We start from the raw sequence: 15,858 nt of genomic DNA on the forward strand, positions 1-15,858 counted from the left end.
TGAACTATGCAGCCGGCCCTGTGCTCCTCGGTACCGACCTGACAGGCAACTCGAGTCCTTACTAGTATGTTCCTGAACTCTCCTATGTTGCTTGTGTCTGTGGTACAGGTGAAAGATCTGAAATCTTCACTTCTCTGGTGGTAACTGTGCAGTATGTAACCTGCAGTCTCGGATCCAGCATCCGTTCTGTGTGCTCCACTGGGGATGAGCTCTGCAATGCTCTGTCTCCCAGGAATGTTCCTCTGTGTACTCTGTCTCCTTCCCTCAGACCCTCAGCTAGGCCTGGAATTGGTCAGTGGATCCTGAGGTGAGCTAAAGCCAGCTTCCAACCTACAGATCCTTTCTCCTCAGTGCTCTGCACTGAACTTCCAAACTGAAACTACTCCTGACCATTTCCTCCCCCCCAGCAGAATATACAGGGAAGCAGCTTGGTCTCCCCCTTCTGGCCAGGAGGTCTTGGTGTTGTGTGTGGGGAGTTAACCCTTTGTGTTGTTACTGTGGCAACCCTGGGGTGCCACATTCCCCCTTAGTGAAGAACAGTACTCCGGGACTGTGAAACAAACAAACAAGTTATCACAACAATTATATATATACAGAGTCTCAAAAGGAAAAAAATACAAAAACCTTAAAGCTCAAAAAGAGTCCAAAATGTTCAAAAATATGTAAGTGTTCATACAGTATAGTCTCTGTAGGTACTGGGCTTTTGGTCTTAACGTTGCAATTAGATAAACATTTCAATCAACAAACACTTCTTAAAGGTGTCTCTACTCTGGTCGTAAGTGCAGTAGACCTCACGGCCCTCGGGCCACCAACAATGTGATCAAGTTGTAACTCTCCGTGCTGCCACCTTACACCACTCTTCTCTCACCTTTTCTGTACACTAAACTGTTACGGTTTTTCATATAAACATTATAACATATGTACATTTTATATGCAATTCCACATTAGTCTTTATATCTTGCTGGTATCTGACCCTGAGTACTACGCTGTGATCTGCGTACTGTTGGTGTACTGGGTGTACTTAGCATAATGGTGTGGGTGGAAGTGTACCTATTTGGTGTTTCTGGTACTTGTGAGGATGGGGGGCTGACTGTAGGACTGGCAAGCTCACTGGGACCAGGAATCTGTTCTTCCTCTACGGTTTCGACTTCCAGTTCTTCTTGTCTTGAGACTTCTTGTGGAATGGGTTCTGATTGTGGTTCCACCACTTGAGGGAAGGCGATCATTGGGACTACTACTGCTCCATAGTAATTTGGCCATGTTTTTGGGAAATCTCCTAAGACTGTATGGAATACATCTTCTTCCTTCTTGACAGGTTGTACCTGTACGGGTAAGGTGACTTCTGGTGTCTTCAGGGTTTCAGGACATGGTTTGAGTTGATCTCTTGACACGACAGCTGATGTCCTTCCTTCATCCTTACTGATGAGACACACTTTGGGATTATCCATACTGGATGGTAAGACTGTATATGGGGTGGTTTCCCACTGATTATCCAATTTGTTTGTGCGGCGTTTCCTCTTGAGAACTTGGTCACCAGGTTGCAATGGGGTTGCTAGAGCATGCTGGTTGAAGGTTCTCTCCTGTCTTCCCCTAGCTTGTTGGAGACTTTTCTCTACGCACTCTTGTACTTGGCGATACTGCTGCTGACGTAGGGTATCCCAATTGGATTCTTGAACTTCTGCATCTGGCTTCAGAATTCCCATATCTAGATCAATTGGCAGTTTACCGGGCCTTGCACGCATGAGGTAAGCGGGGGTGCAGTTTGTAGAACTCACCGGGACATGATTGTACAAGTCCACCAAGTCTGGCAATTTCTCTGGCCATTGATTTCTTTCTGACTCTGGTAAGGTCTTCAACAGGTCAATCACAATATGGTTCATCTTCTCACATAAGCCATTTGTTTGGGGATGGTATGCTGTTGTGCGGATCTTTTTACAGCCATACATGTTGCAGAATTCTTGGAAGATCTGTGATTCGAAAGCTGGACCTTGATCTGCAAGGACTTGTTCTGGGTAACCATGGGGTCTGCAAAAGTACGTCTGGAATGCTTTAGCTGCTGTTCTAGCTGTAAGGTCTTTCACGGGTACCACCACTAAGAAGCGTGAGTAATGGTCCACGATGGTTAAGGCATAGACATAGCCGGACCGGCTTGGTGACAACTTGACGTGGTCTAATGCGACTAGCTCGAGTGGTTGCTTGGTTACTATGGACTGGAGTGGAGCTCTCTGGTTCTGTTGATCCTTTCTTCTGAGGTTGCATGGTCCGCATTTTCTACACCAATCTTCAATTGATTTTCTCATGCCAACCCAGTAGAATCTTTCTCTTAAGAGCACTTCCAACTTTTTCCAACCAAAATGACCAGCACCGTCGTGGTAAGCTTCCAGAACCATCTTGACGTCTCTCTTGGGCACGATGATCTGCCAGACCAACTCATGTGTTTTTGGATTGGTGTGCCTTCTACAGAGCTTCCCTTGGTACAGGAACAATTTACCTCTCTCCTTCCAGAGATGTTGCGTCTCAGCTGGGGCATTCTGATTAGGGTATGCACCTTGTTGTGTAAGCAGTTCTTTCACTAGCTTCACAGCTGGATCGCTGTCTTGTGTGTCAGCCCATCCGTGGTGTGCTAATGGGTTGAGAGTTGCCTGCTGTTGTTTTTGGTAGACACTCGGTTGATACTGTCCCACCTTAGGACGGTGAAAGGCCGGCAGCTCAATTTCTTCCAGTCCCTCCGGTTCCTCTTCCACGTTCCCCGAGTGTGGCATCCGGGATAAGGCATCTGCATTCCCATTCTTGTGGCCTGCCCTGTACTTGATGACAAAGTTGTAGTTTGACAGTCGGGCTATCCATCGCTGTTCCAGCGCACCTAATTTTGCAGAGTCCAGGTGGGTCAACGGATTGTTGTCAGTAAATATGGTAAATTCTGCAGCAGCCAGGTAGTGTTTGAAACGCTCTGTTACAGCCCAAACTACTGCCAGTAGTTCTAACTTGAAGGAGCTGTAATTTTCTGGGTTTCTTTCTGTAGGCCGGAGCTTCCTGCTTGCAAAGGCAATAACTTTCTCCTTGCCCTCCTGCTTTTGAGACAATACTGCTCCCAGTCCTACGTTGCTGGCATCCGTGTACAAAATGAAGGGTTGATGGTAATCTGGATATGCCAGGATCTCTTCTCCTGTCAGTGCCCACTTCAACTTCTTAAAGGACTCTTCTCTCTCATCACTCCACTGGAAAGGAGGATTTCGGGCTGCAGACTTCTTTGACTGTCCTACCAGGATGTCTTGTAGGGGAGCTGCTAGCTTCGTGAACCCTTTTATAAATCTTCTATAGTAGCCCACCAGTCCCAGGAATTGCCTCACCTCTTTCACGCTGGTGGGTCTTGGCCAATCTCTGATCACGGTAACTTTTTCAGGATCTGGTGCTACCCCTTCTGAGCTCACGACATGTCCCAGGTACTGTACCCTTGGCTTTAGAAGGTGACACTTGGATGGCTTGATTTTCATGCCGTATCCGGATAAGGCTTCAAACACTTCCGCCAGGTCTTGTAGATGCTGTTCATAGGTCTTGGAGTAGACTATGACGTCATCCAGGTACAGGAGGACAGTTTCAAAGTTCTTATGTCCTAGGCAGCACTCCATCATTCGCTGGAAGGTACCAGGCGCGTTGCAGAGTCCAAACGGCATACAATTGAACTCACAGAGGCCCATCGGCGTGGTGAACGCTGTCTTCTCCTTATCAGCCTCTGCCACAGGAACTTGCCAATACCCACTAGTCAGATCTAGGGTGGAAAAGTAAGTAGCGGATTTTAATGCAGCCAATGACTCTTCTATCCTAGGTAATGGGTATGCATCCTTGTGTGTAATGCGGTTGATCCGTCTGTAGTCTACACACATCCTCATGGTCCCATCTTTTTTCTTAACTAGCACTAGTGGGGCTGCCCAGGGGCTACAACTGTCTCTTATTACCCCTGCTTCTTTCATTTCTTTGAGCATGTCTTTGGCGCATTGGTAGTGAGCTGGTGGTACTGGTCTATACCTCTCCTTTATGGGTGGATGGTTACCTGTGGGTATAGTGTGCTCTACCCCTTTGATCTGCCCAAAGTCTAATGGGTGTTTGCTGAATATTTGTTCATATTCATTCACTACCCTGTATACTCCATGCTTTTGATGGGATGGTGTAGAATCGGTACCTACATGTAGCTTTTGGCACCAATCCTCCAGCTTTCCCTCTGAGCCATTGTCCTCCGCCTGATTTGACGGCTTCAAGGGCTCAACGGTGGTGATGGCGTTGTTATCAACCGTATATAGCTTAGCCATGGTAGCATACTTAGGTAGGGTGACCTCATCTTCCCCACAATTTAGAAGGCGTATTGGCACTCTCCCCCTGTGTACCTCAACTATTCCTCTGGCCGTCAGTACAGTGGGCCTACTGTCTGAGTACACGGGTTCTACCAGGGCCTGATAGTCTCGCCCTCTGATGCCTATTGCGGCTCTACACCAGACCAGCATTTCAGTTTTGGGAGGAATTACAATAGGTATTGGGTCACTTACCCTTGCACTGCCAATTTCACCTCCTGACATTTCTACCTGCTGCTTCAGCATCAAGGCTTTAATTTCCTTCTGCAGGAGTCTCTGTTGCCCAGGTTTGGCAGTCTCGACGATCTGCTGCAAGACAGTAATTACCTCTGCAAAACAATTTTCAATTACATTCATTCCTAGCAGCATAGTTGGTTCACGTTCTCGTCGGTCAACATCAACAATGATAATACCCTGATTCTGCAATTCTACTCTCCCAACCTTAATGGTCATTTCTCTGAAACCAACCTGTGGTACTAATTCACCATTGCTAGCCCATATATTCAATGCAACATTAGATGGACCACTGCTAACGTCTGAATCAGCCCAGTACCTCTTATAAAGGACATGCGGAATTGATGATATTTGGGAACCAGTGTCCAGCAAGGCGTTGAGCGGAATGCCATCCAGCACGATGGGGATGACTGGACGTCCCCCCACATACTTGTCGTGCCAGGGTGAAGGACCTTGAGAGTTCATTCCTGAGGAGCGGCCCGCCTCCCCAGGGGATCCCCATTTAAAGCACATTCACGGGCAAAGTGACCTGGCTCATTGCAACGGCGGCAAATGGGCTGTCCATCCGGCTGGTAGCGGTCGCTGGGTCGTCCTCTCGTCGCTTGGTATCTCCTAGGCCTCATCCATGGGACATCCTCCTTGCTGGTCGCCAGCTCAATCTTGGGTGCAGACTTGGATCCACGCAGCTCCTGGACGATTCTAGCCATGGAAGCAACAGTGTCTGTAAGGGCTTCAAGCTTTTGATGTAGAGCCTCATTAGTGATCGGCTCCAGGTGGTTAGCAGCAGCCGCTGACATGGCCGATGTCACCGGCACTACTGGCTGCTGGGGTGCCACTGTAAGGTGTTGAACAGAGTCTATATCCTGCGGCTCCTCCACCTGCTGGAGGCGGATGGCTCTATCCTTTAGCTGGGCAAATGTTAGTCCTGGATCCTGGATCACCATCATGCTGAGTTGTCCCCGGTGGGAAGGGGATGAGAGTCCATCCAGGAATTGGTCTATCAGCAGCTTATCTGCTCCAGGGGCTAAGGCAGGTTCTGCTAATTTAAGTGCTCTGAGCGCCTCCTGTAAGTTTAAGGCAAAGTCTCTTGCGCTCTCTCTAGGTTTTTGCTTGCATCCAAAGAACCTCATTTTAGCCCGGCTGCCAGCAGTGGATTCAAAAGCTGCTTTTAGTCCAGCTATTATATGCTCTACAGTGTCTTTTGCATCGTCCGGCCAGGATGTAACCTCCCGCTGGGCATTGCCAGTTAACTGTCCCATAAGCATACCAACACGCTGAGCTTCTGTCAGGGGGTACATGCTGTAGTAGATTTTTAGCTTTCCGATAAAGTCATTAAGTGTGTTGGGCTCACCTGAGTACTGCGGCAGCCACACTGCACCCGGGGTGTACGGCATCAGGAACGGCATGATAGGTGCCGCTGCACCTCCGGGTACAACAGCGTCTCCCTGCTGCGACATCTTTGCGCCCCCTTAGTTAATTTCACCAGTCTTCTTGACAGTAAGCCTGGGACACTTTTCTGCGTTTTCGTTCGAGTCGCAGCACCGAGCGCACTTCCTCTGCAAGCAGTGAGCGGAGTCTTAGTTTAGGCGCGATGTTTTCCCGCGCGTAGCAGGTAATGGCGTGATTAAAGATGGCGCCTGGAAAATGTTACCAATGATGTTTTTGGATTTTTCCAGGTATCTTTGCAAAGTTTAAAGTCCGTTCTTTGTTGCAACAATTCACAGTGCAAGTCTTTTATGCGATGCAATAAGTCTTTACAGGCGCACGTCACCCGGGTTGCAGCCGGGTCCAGTCCGCATCCTGTTCGTGACGCCAAAGTTGTGTCGCCAGGGGTTAAGGGGATACCCAGAACCGGGCCAAGGGGTCGCTTCTGGAAAGGGGATCACGGTGTCGTGACCCGGTCTGTGCTCCCTGGTTCCACAATAAAAAGGGGGGTTATGTTCGTGACGCCACCCGTGGAATGTGATCAGAGATGACCACCGCTGCTGCAGAACCTCCGGGGTGATGGAAGGCAGCTTGAGATGGGACGGCTCCCCACGGGTAGAGCCTTTTCCCCGGGGCAGTATGTTAGTCTATGGGGGGGAGTGCAGGACACGAGCACAATAAACAGGCAGACTCACGGTTTTGCAGTTTCTTTGTCTTTACTGGTGATGGTATTCAGCAGAGTACTGTCCACGGAGTCTGTGAGGGGTTCAGGGCTTCTCCCACCCAGCCGGGCCGTTTTGGCTTCCTTGCCTGCACTGTGTGTCTGTGGCCCTGCTGCTGCGTGAACTATGCAGCCGGCCCTGTGCTCCTCGGTACCGACCTGACAGGCAACTCGAGTCCTTACTAGTATGTTCCTGAACTCTCCTATGTTGCTTGTGTCTGTGGTACAGGTGAAAGATCTGAAATCTTCACTTCTCTGGTGGTAACTGTGCAGTATGTAACCTGCAGTCTCGGATCCAGCATCCGTTCTGTGTGCTCCACTGGGGATGAGCTCTGCAATGCTCTGTCTCCCAGGAATGTTCCTCTGTGTACTCTGTCTCCTTCCCTCAGACCCTCAGCTAGGCCTGGAATTGGTCAGTGGATCCTGAGGTGAGCTAAAGCCAGCTTCCAACCTACAGATCCTTTCTCCTCAGTGCTCTGCACTGAACTTCCAAACTGAAACTACTCCTGACCATTTCCTCCCCCCCAGCAGAATATACAGGGAAGCAGCTTGGTCTCCCCCTTCTGGCCAGGAGGTCTTGGTGTTGTGTGTGGGGAGTTAACCCTTTGTGTTGTTACTGTGGCAACCCTGGGGTGCCACACTATCTGCATGTAAATTCTTAGCCCCATAGGTAAAAGTAGCAAAGTGGTGGATAAACCCTTTAAATAAGTAGAAATCTTGTGTTACTAAGGCTGTTTCACACATCTGGCATTTCACTGGATGCCGGATCCGGCACGCATGCAGTACAGTACATTCATTTACAGTGGAAGCGTGATACCATGCGGTTGTATGCTTCATGCACAACCAAATTTGTCCGCATGGTGTCGCGCTTCCACTGTAAATGAATGTACTGCATGCGTGCTGGATCCAGCATCCGCCGAAATGCCGGATGTGTGAAACAGGCCTAAATCAGAGATTGTTGCCTACAGACAAACATGTGTGATGCTTCTGCTCATACTTGGCAACTTTACTCTGAAATGTTCTCAGCCATTTAAAACAAAACATACTTTCAAAAGCCAGCGAAGGAACATGCGACTCTCCCCGCCCACACCCCTTGAGTGACACACACGGTAATCCAGAGGAGCGGAGCATGGAGAAGACCTGTCTTTAATTGTAAAGGTGGCCGTAATATCAGTGCAGGTCTCCAATTTATGCTGCCCATGGATCAGGCAGCATAAATTAGCTGTCAAGTTTCCTTTAAAAAGCAATGCTCTACAACAGCTAAACAGGTTTCTTGTCAATTACTGTTTAAAGGGGGCTTTACACGGTAGCGATATCGCTAGCAATTTCTAGCGATAGCGACCGTGTAAGTACCTGCCCCCGTCGCGCATGCGATTGTTTGTGATCGCTGCCGTAGCGAACATTATCGCTACGCAGCGTCACACATACTTACCTGGTCGGCGTCGTCGCTATGACTGCCGAATAATCCCTCCTTCAAGGGGGAGGGACGTTCGGCATCACAGCGACGTCACCGCAACGTCACTAAGCGGCCGGCCAATCAAAGCAGAGGGGCGGAGATGAGCAGGACGTAACATCCCGCCCACCTCCTTTCTTCCTCTTTGGGGCCGGCGGCAGGTAAGGAGACGTTCCTCGCTCATGCGGTGTCACACATAGCGATGTGTGCTGCCGCATGAGCGATGAACCACAACGCTAAACAACCCTTACCGATTTTTGACTTTGGGACGACTCTCCATGGTGAACGATTTTCACCATTTTTGAGGTCGCCTAAGGTCGCTGGTAAGCATTACACGCTGCGATATCGTTAATGATGCCGGATGTGCGCCACTAACAACTTGACCCCGGCGACCAAACATTAACGATATCGTAGCGTGTAAAGCCCCCTTTAGAGTTTATCTTTCCCCAGGAAACACTAGTTTTTACAGCAGCACCACTGCCTATCACTGCAGTAACAGCCGCCACTACAATTCCACTGTGTTTGGCACTACAGCTCTATATAAGTAGGTTAGGGGCCTGTAGAGTTTGCCTTTGGCCCCTCATTCTGCTTTTTGGGGAGTCCTAGCATGGACCCTATATTGGAGAAGTTAATGTTAAATCACAGAAAATCCTTTAAAAACTTGTCTTTATATTTGTGATTATGATTCCGTATCATGCAAATTATCACTTTTAGATCATCTATTAAGGAGATACTTAAAGGGTTATTCCCATCTCCAAGACCATATCCCAATATGTAGTAGGTATAATAAGAATATAAGCAAATACCTCCAATTAGTTATGTCTCTTACCTCTTGTGCAGGTCATTGTAACTTAGAAATCCATGGTTACTACCACTCATATAGTGACAGTTAATTGTTCATGGTCACAACTACTGCAATGCCCTGTGTGGCACCCCAGTGGTCATGGGAGCCATAGTGGCATTGTTCTCACCGGGGGGGAGGCAATGCTATGCCTGGAAGCAATGGGGAACTCTCTGTGTTAGGTAACATCGCATGCAACACTTACCAATCCAGGCCAGAAGGGGGAGCTCAAGTCCTGTTTGGGGTTAGCATCCCGTAGGATTCTGGGCTGGGAAGGGGTTAGACACAGGAAGAGGAAGGAAAAACTTTAGAACAGTAGTGGCGAGGAAAGAGACATGCTGCTGTCTGAGAGCTTGCTCTGAGCTTTCCAGGACCGAGCACAGAGATCAGGACACCGGTGTCCTCGACTGTCGGGTACTAACTGCCCAGCAGTAAAACCCAGAGGACAGGAGATTTAAAATCCCCATGCAAAACGGAGACTCCCACGGTAAAGCAGTAAATAGAGCCCGGGGCCGCAGTAATACAAGCGGGCCCCATATCGCGCTGCCCGCCATAGGGGACCAGGCAGATTGCCAAGAAGACGAGGGACGATGTGAGACTTCAAGCCATAGTAACCCACCATCAAGCGTATTGAGGAAGGCATACATCACACACGGCAAAAGGAAATTCCCCAGTGCTTTCAGGCTGACCGGACCACTGTAATTCGGGACATTAACCAGCAACAAGTAGAGGTAAAGGAAACAATCAGTCTGTGTCATCCAATTACTGTCGGTGCCCTCAGTCCTGCCCCCCAACGTATACTACCACTCTCATCATCCGAGGGGAGCAGAAACACCTTAGCTACTACTACCTTCAGCCCCAGAGGACAGCGACAGCAGCGGCGGCTAAATCCCTGGCCACGTACCGCAGGTGACGTCACGATAACTTTCATCTCCAACTACTACCCCTATCCTCCACCATCCTTCCCTTTTATTGTACACCTCGGGGCCACAAAAGCGGGCAGAGCCACCCGTGACATCCCCAGACCTGACATCATCAAGCCCAGCGACGAGTAAAGTTAACCCTTGCCCTGTGGGTGCTACACCTGCACATGAGGTAAACGACATAGCTAATAAGGAGAACTATACTACAATTCTAATTGGAAGTATTTGCTATTATTATTATTATTATTATTATTATTACTACACCTGCTGTACTTTGTGATAGGATCTTGGAGAGGGGAATACCTTTTTAAATATGAAAAAAAAGTAGTAAGACACTAATTCATCAAGGCAATTTATCCAGATTTCAGTGTAAATCTTTTTGAAAAGCCGTAAAATGTTTGCGCAACTCAGTTATGTAAAAGTTTTGCGACTTTTCAAGCCAGTTTTGCTCAAAAAGGGTGAAGCTAGGGCTGGATGTAGGTGCAGCGAAGTGTGATGCCACAACTCGTTTAATTCTTGACAAGCTGTGATGCTCCTTATTCTAGAAATCTTACTCTAGTCTGTGACTGGAGTAAGAATTGCGGCAAGGAACCTCTCAGTTGCTGGTGAATCATTAAGAGTTTTTGCGGTGTTTAATGTAACAGCTATCACTGACTCCAGCACGCCCTCTCATCAAGATCGTTGGGAAAATCGCCAGTCTTGATGAATGGGGCCCAAAATGTATTAAAAAAGGCTGTGCTTTTGACATTTTGACGTATCTGCATCTGGATACTTGTTTCAGCTAATAATGCCAGAGAAAGTTATACTATTCTGTATAGCTAAAAAAATATATACATATACCATGAAATTAAAAGGCAGTTGCCATACAATTGCATTTATGGTCTGCATATAAAGAAGTATACCTTTTTTAATATTTTTTGAGAAATGCCATGCCATAAAGTTGGTCTGAAAGGATCCTAATGTGTTGAGAAAAATAATAAAAATGTGTTTTTGTGAATCCAAAGTGCTTAACTTATGATATCTTTCCTAATAAATATGTTTTAACATTTCAGTGTTTGACACCTAAACAGAAGGATGATGATATATGCTGACTAGCCTGTGCTTTCATAAGGGTTTTCCAATGAGTTCTACATTCCACAAGATCCTTTCTTTGATGCATTCCAATAACACCCTGTTTTTTCCCATTCGCTGTCATTACACTTTGCGGTTTGCATTACAGTTCTGTCATCAGGATACGATGTTTTGCTGGGTTGTTATGTAATGTTCATTAGATATGTTTTAGCTGCTATGATTTTTTCCAATATCAACAGATCTCTCATCTGGTGACTCCGAAGTGTGGATGACACATGTTCAATTCCTGGTAACGCATATTATGGCCCCTTTGAGCCGCCTGTTGGTTTATTATGTAAGAGAGAATGGAGAAGGGGTTACAGATAGTACCCAAATTCTAATAAAACCAGCTTTTGAGAACCAGGTAATTGTCAAGATTGCTTGTAGTTTGTCTACCTTCTTATACCTAGTAAATGTATTATTTTTAAAAAAAAAAAAAAAACTAAGATAGTAAAACATATTCCTTTTTTCTTGTACGGTTTTATTTTCTGTAGATTTTTTTGAATCCTATGTTCTGTACATGATTAAAGGGAACCTGTTACCATGAAAATCTGTAGGCGCTGTGTCATAGATCCGGGGGAGCTGACCAGATTGGTACATAGTTTTGTGAGAATAAATTCAATGTAACCTGTTTTTCATCATTTAAAACTTTGCTCTTTTTGAGATTGGGGGTCCAGTGGGCGGCCATATCAGTGATTGACCCCTACAGATAGGTCCAGAAATATTTGGACAATGACACAAAAATTGGTATTTTAACTGTTTACCAAAGCATATTCAAAATACAGTTATATAATCAATATGGGCTTAAAGTGCAGACTCTGAGCTTTAGGCCTCGGTTCCACTTGCGGTTTGCATGGACGAGTGAAATCTGATAAAACATTGGATTGCTCTCACTCTAGTGCAAAGCTATGGGGCAGTGTCCATCTGGGATTGATTTCTCATGCCATATCAGCGAGTCTCGGCTCATACGCACCCATACAAGTCTATGGATACGTGTGAAATGTGAAGCCCCGCTAGTATGTGTCGGTGCAGTACCTTCAGGGACTCCACGTGGATGGAACAGTCTGGTCACAGGTAGGGAACCTTCTTTTAGAATTGTCGTGACGCCACTCTCAGTATTGCGGTCAGCGGGGACCGCCACTGCAGATTAAGGGATGCCTGGGGCTGATGGTGGGTGCAGTCAGTATATTAGCCCCCTGAGAGTGAGGCAAGCCCCAGGCCCCGGTGTATGTGTGTGGGACCACAGGTCGCAGAATGACTCAAACACAGTCCAAGAAGTCTTTCAACGTGTTTACTCACTGTTTGGAGGTCACGGTGAGATGCCCGGGCGACACTGTGATAACCAGGTTGAACCAGGAATTCCAGGAGGCCGTTCTGAGGGTAGCTGTCCACTCGCCTTCCTTGCACTCTTTCTGTTTTAGGAGGATCCTTTGCTTGAAGCGTGGTAGGACCCCTCCAGGGAAGCTGTTACCACCCTGCTCCCCTCTCTCTGGCTCGTCTGCCGGCAGCGTGGCCTTGGTGGGATGGCTTGTGGCCCTGTCCCCTTATGGGCCTGGTGATTGCTGCTTGGCTCAAGCTCTGTGTAGTCGTGGTGAGGGCATGAAGTACCCCCCCCACCTGTAGGTTAAGCAGCTCTGGATGATCTGCTGCCTGTACTGGGGACCTAGTTCCCCTTGTGTGCTCGGATACCGAGATCTCCGTACTCAGCCACCCTTCTCTCTGGATGATTTTCAGGCCGACCCACGGTACTCCTTTCTCCCCCGCTTTCAGCTACTGCACTCCTCAGGACCTGTCTGACACGAGAGCTCCTCTGCTCCCTTCCACACACTTCAACTTCTTCCTCCAGACTCTCCTCTTCCTCTCTCTCTGCCCTGCTTCCTAGCAACCAGCCCCTGAACACACCCCCAGCTGGGAATTGAAAGTTAACTCCTTCTGGCTACCCAAGGGTCCCCTCTGGTAATGTGGGAGGCCTGGTCACTATATGTTTGTGTGTGCACCTCATCCTGGCCTTTGGAGATTACCTGGAAGCATTGCTCCCGCATGGGTGCAATACTCTGTGGTGCCTGACCGGGTCAGGGGCGCCACATTCCCCCTTAGTTATCATCAGCACGTCCTCGGGCTGCAAAGACAAGAGAAAAAGGTAAATACAAACTTTTCCCACGCAGGGGCAATTATTTACATTTAAACATACCAGGTACCATTCCACCACCAACCACCCACATGTCCGAACCCCACCCAAAAAACCTCCAGGAGGTAGGTCGCCGGTCCTTTTGGTGACCAGGTCTGGGCCATCACATTCCCCAGACCTTTCCTCCAATCTTCCTCTCCTGAGGAGAGTGGTGTAAGGTAGGCCCCATAAACAGGCGTACCCGCTTCCGAGTGTTGGAGGGCAGGCCCCATAAACAGGCGTGCCCCCTTGTTGGTGCAGAGCCATGCCCCTCAACAGGCAGACTCTGTGGTTGATACCAAGAAGGCAACTTTTTACAATGCAAAGTTTGTGGTTAAAGCCAGTTCATAACCAGTGGTCTAACATTTTAAGGAGGTCTCACAATAGTCCTTGTGGGCACATTTCGCTTAAACGTTACTTAACTGTAAACAGGTTAAACATTACATTTCATACAGTCACTTTGAACTAAACTGTACTTTCTCTATAGCGTAATGGGAGCTGACCAAAGTTGCTGCGGGTTGATCTACGCAGTACTATACTGTCATCTGTCTGAGGTTGTGTCCTCCCACCCGATGTATGTGTCTCAATGTGAATAATGGGTGTACTGGGTATTGATACCAGTGCATGGTCTTCTGCTTCAGCTACATTTGGCTCTTCCAGGTTCTGAACAGGTTCTTCTGGGTCTCTTACTTCTCCAGATTGAGGGAATGTAATAACCGGAATAACTACTGCTCCATTGTATTGAGGCCAACTTGCTGGAAAATCTCCAAGTACAGTATGGATCATCTTTTCTTTTGGTTCTTGAACTGGCAAAGGGTTGGGAATTTCTTCAGGGATTCTTAGTTGTTCAGGACATTTCTTTAAGCGATCTCTAGAAACGACAGCTGTTGTTTTTCCTCCATCTTTGCTGATAAGGCATGTCTTTTCATTGCTAAGCGTCGATGGTAACACAGTATAGGGTTCTTCTTCCCAGTGATTGTCAAGTTTATGACGTCTTCTCTTTCTTTTGAGAACTATATCTCCTGGCATCAAAGGAACAGCAGGTGCTTTTCGATTGTAGGCCTTTTCTTGTTTCTCACGCTGCTGAGTCAGGCTTCGCTCCACACACTCTTGTACTTTCTTGTATTGGGCTTGGCGGTTGGAATCCCAATCAGCACCTTGTAGATGGTCTTCAGGGGTCTCAACTCCCATTTCCAGATCTACTGGCAATCTCCCTGGTCTGGCCCTCATCAGGTATGCCGGTGTGCAGTTCGTGGAACTCACAGGGATGTTGTTATACATGTCCACTAGATCGGGCAGTTTTTCCGGCCACTGACTTCGTTCTTCTAGTGGGAGCGTCTTCAGGAGATCGAGAATGATGTGGTTCATCTTCTCACACATGCCATTGGTCTGAGGATGGTAAGGCGTAGTACGGATCTTCTGGCAGCCGTATAGGTTACAAAACTCCTTAAACACTTCAGCTTCAAAGGCTGGTCCTTGGTCAGTGAGCACTTGATCTGGATAGCCATGTGGTCGACAGAAGTGTGTCTGGAAAGCTTTGGCTGCAGTTTGACCTGTCAAGTCCTTGACTGGTACTACCACCAGGAATCTGGAGTAGTGGTCAACCATAGTGAGAGCGTAGTTGTAGCCTTGTCTGCTGGGTGCCAACTTTACATGGTCCAGGGCCACGATCTCCAGGGGCCGTTTAGTTTGGATTGGCTGGAGTGGTGCTCTCTGGCTGTGCTGGTCTTTTCTTCTAAGATTGCAGGGCCCGCAGTTTCGACACCACTTCTCTAGGGCAGATCTCATGCCCACCCAGTAGAATCTTACTTTAAGTAGGGCCTCCAGTTTCTTCCAACCAAAGTGGCCTGCACCATTGTGATAGGCTTCTAGCACCATCCTCGTATCCTTCTGTGGTACAATCACTTGCCACACCTTCTCATGCGTCCTCGGGTCAATGATGCTCCTGTAAAGTTTGTCTTGATAGATGAATAATCGACCCCTCTCCTTCCATAGGTACTGTGCCTCAGGTGGGGCTCCTTTGTCAAGGCTGGCGCCAGGCTGGCTGATCAGTTGCTTTACCAAGCCTACCGCTGGATCATTTTCCTGGGTCTCCTTCCAGTTGTAGTGAGGTAGTGGGTTCAGGGTCACCTCTTGGCGGTTGGCACGCAACTGCCGACACTGTTTTGCTCCATGGCGATGGAACGCTGGCAGCTCAATCTCTTCAAGATCATCTACATCTTCACCCTCGTCTGCTAGGTGAGGCATCCTGGACAGAGCATCTGCGTTGCCGTTCTTGCGGCCAGCTCGATACTTGACAGTAAAGTCATAATTCGCCAGCCGGGCTACCCAACGCTGCTCCATGGCACCCAATTTAGCAGTATCCAAGTGGGTCAGGGGGTTGTTGTCCGTGAAGACTGTGAATTTGGTGGCTGCCAGGTAGTGCTTGAACCGCTCTGTGATAGCCCATACCATGGCCAGGAACTCTAGCTTAAATGAACTATAATTCTCTGGGTTTCTTTCAGTAGGCCTGAGCTTCCTGCTGGCGTAAGCAATCACACGCTCTTTGCCTCCCTGCACCTGTGAAAGCACTGCTCCCAGTCCCACATTACTGGCATCTGTGTACAGTACGAATGGCAGACCGTAGTCAGGGTAGGCT

The 15,858-nt window shown here is 48.1% G+C and overlaps 1 protein-coding gene across 1 annotated transcript in view; it reads left to right on the top strand.

Moving 5' to 3' along the window:
- CPAMD8 (C3 and PZP like alpha-2-macroglobulin domain containing 8) overlaps positions 1 to 15,858 on the top strand; it is a 299,461-nt gene that overhangs the window by 121,108 nt on the left and 162,495 nt on the right. The window contains exon 15 of the mRNA XM_075314975.1: positions 11,254 to 11,417. Within this exon, the coding sequence (XP_075171090.1) occupies positions 11,254 to 11,417 (164 nt within the window). The remainder of the gene's footprint in view (positions 1 to 11,253; positions 11,418 to 15,858) is intronic.

Source organism: Anomaloglossus baeobatrachus, chromosome 1, assembly GCF_048569485.1.
Source record: "Anomaloglossus baeobatrachus isolate aAnoBae1 chromosome 1, aAnoBae1.hap1, whole genome shotgun sequence".
Taxonomy (NCBI): Eukaryota; Metazoa; Chordata; class Amphibia; order Anura; family Aromobatidae; genus Anomaloglossus; species Anomaloglossus baeobatrachus.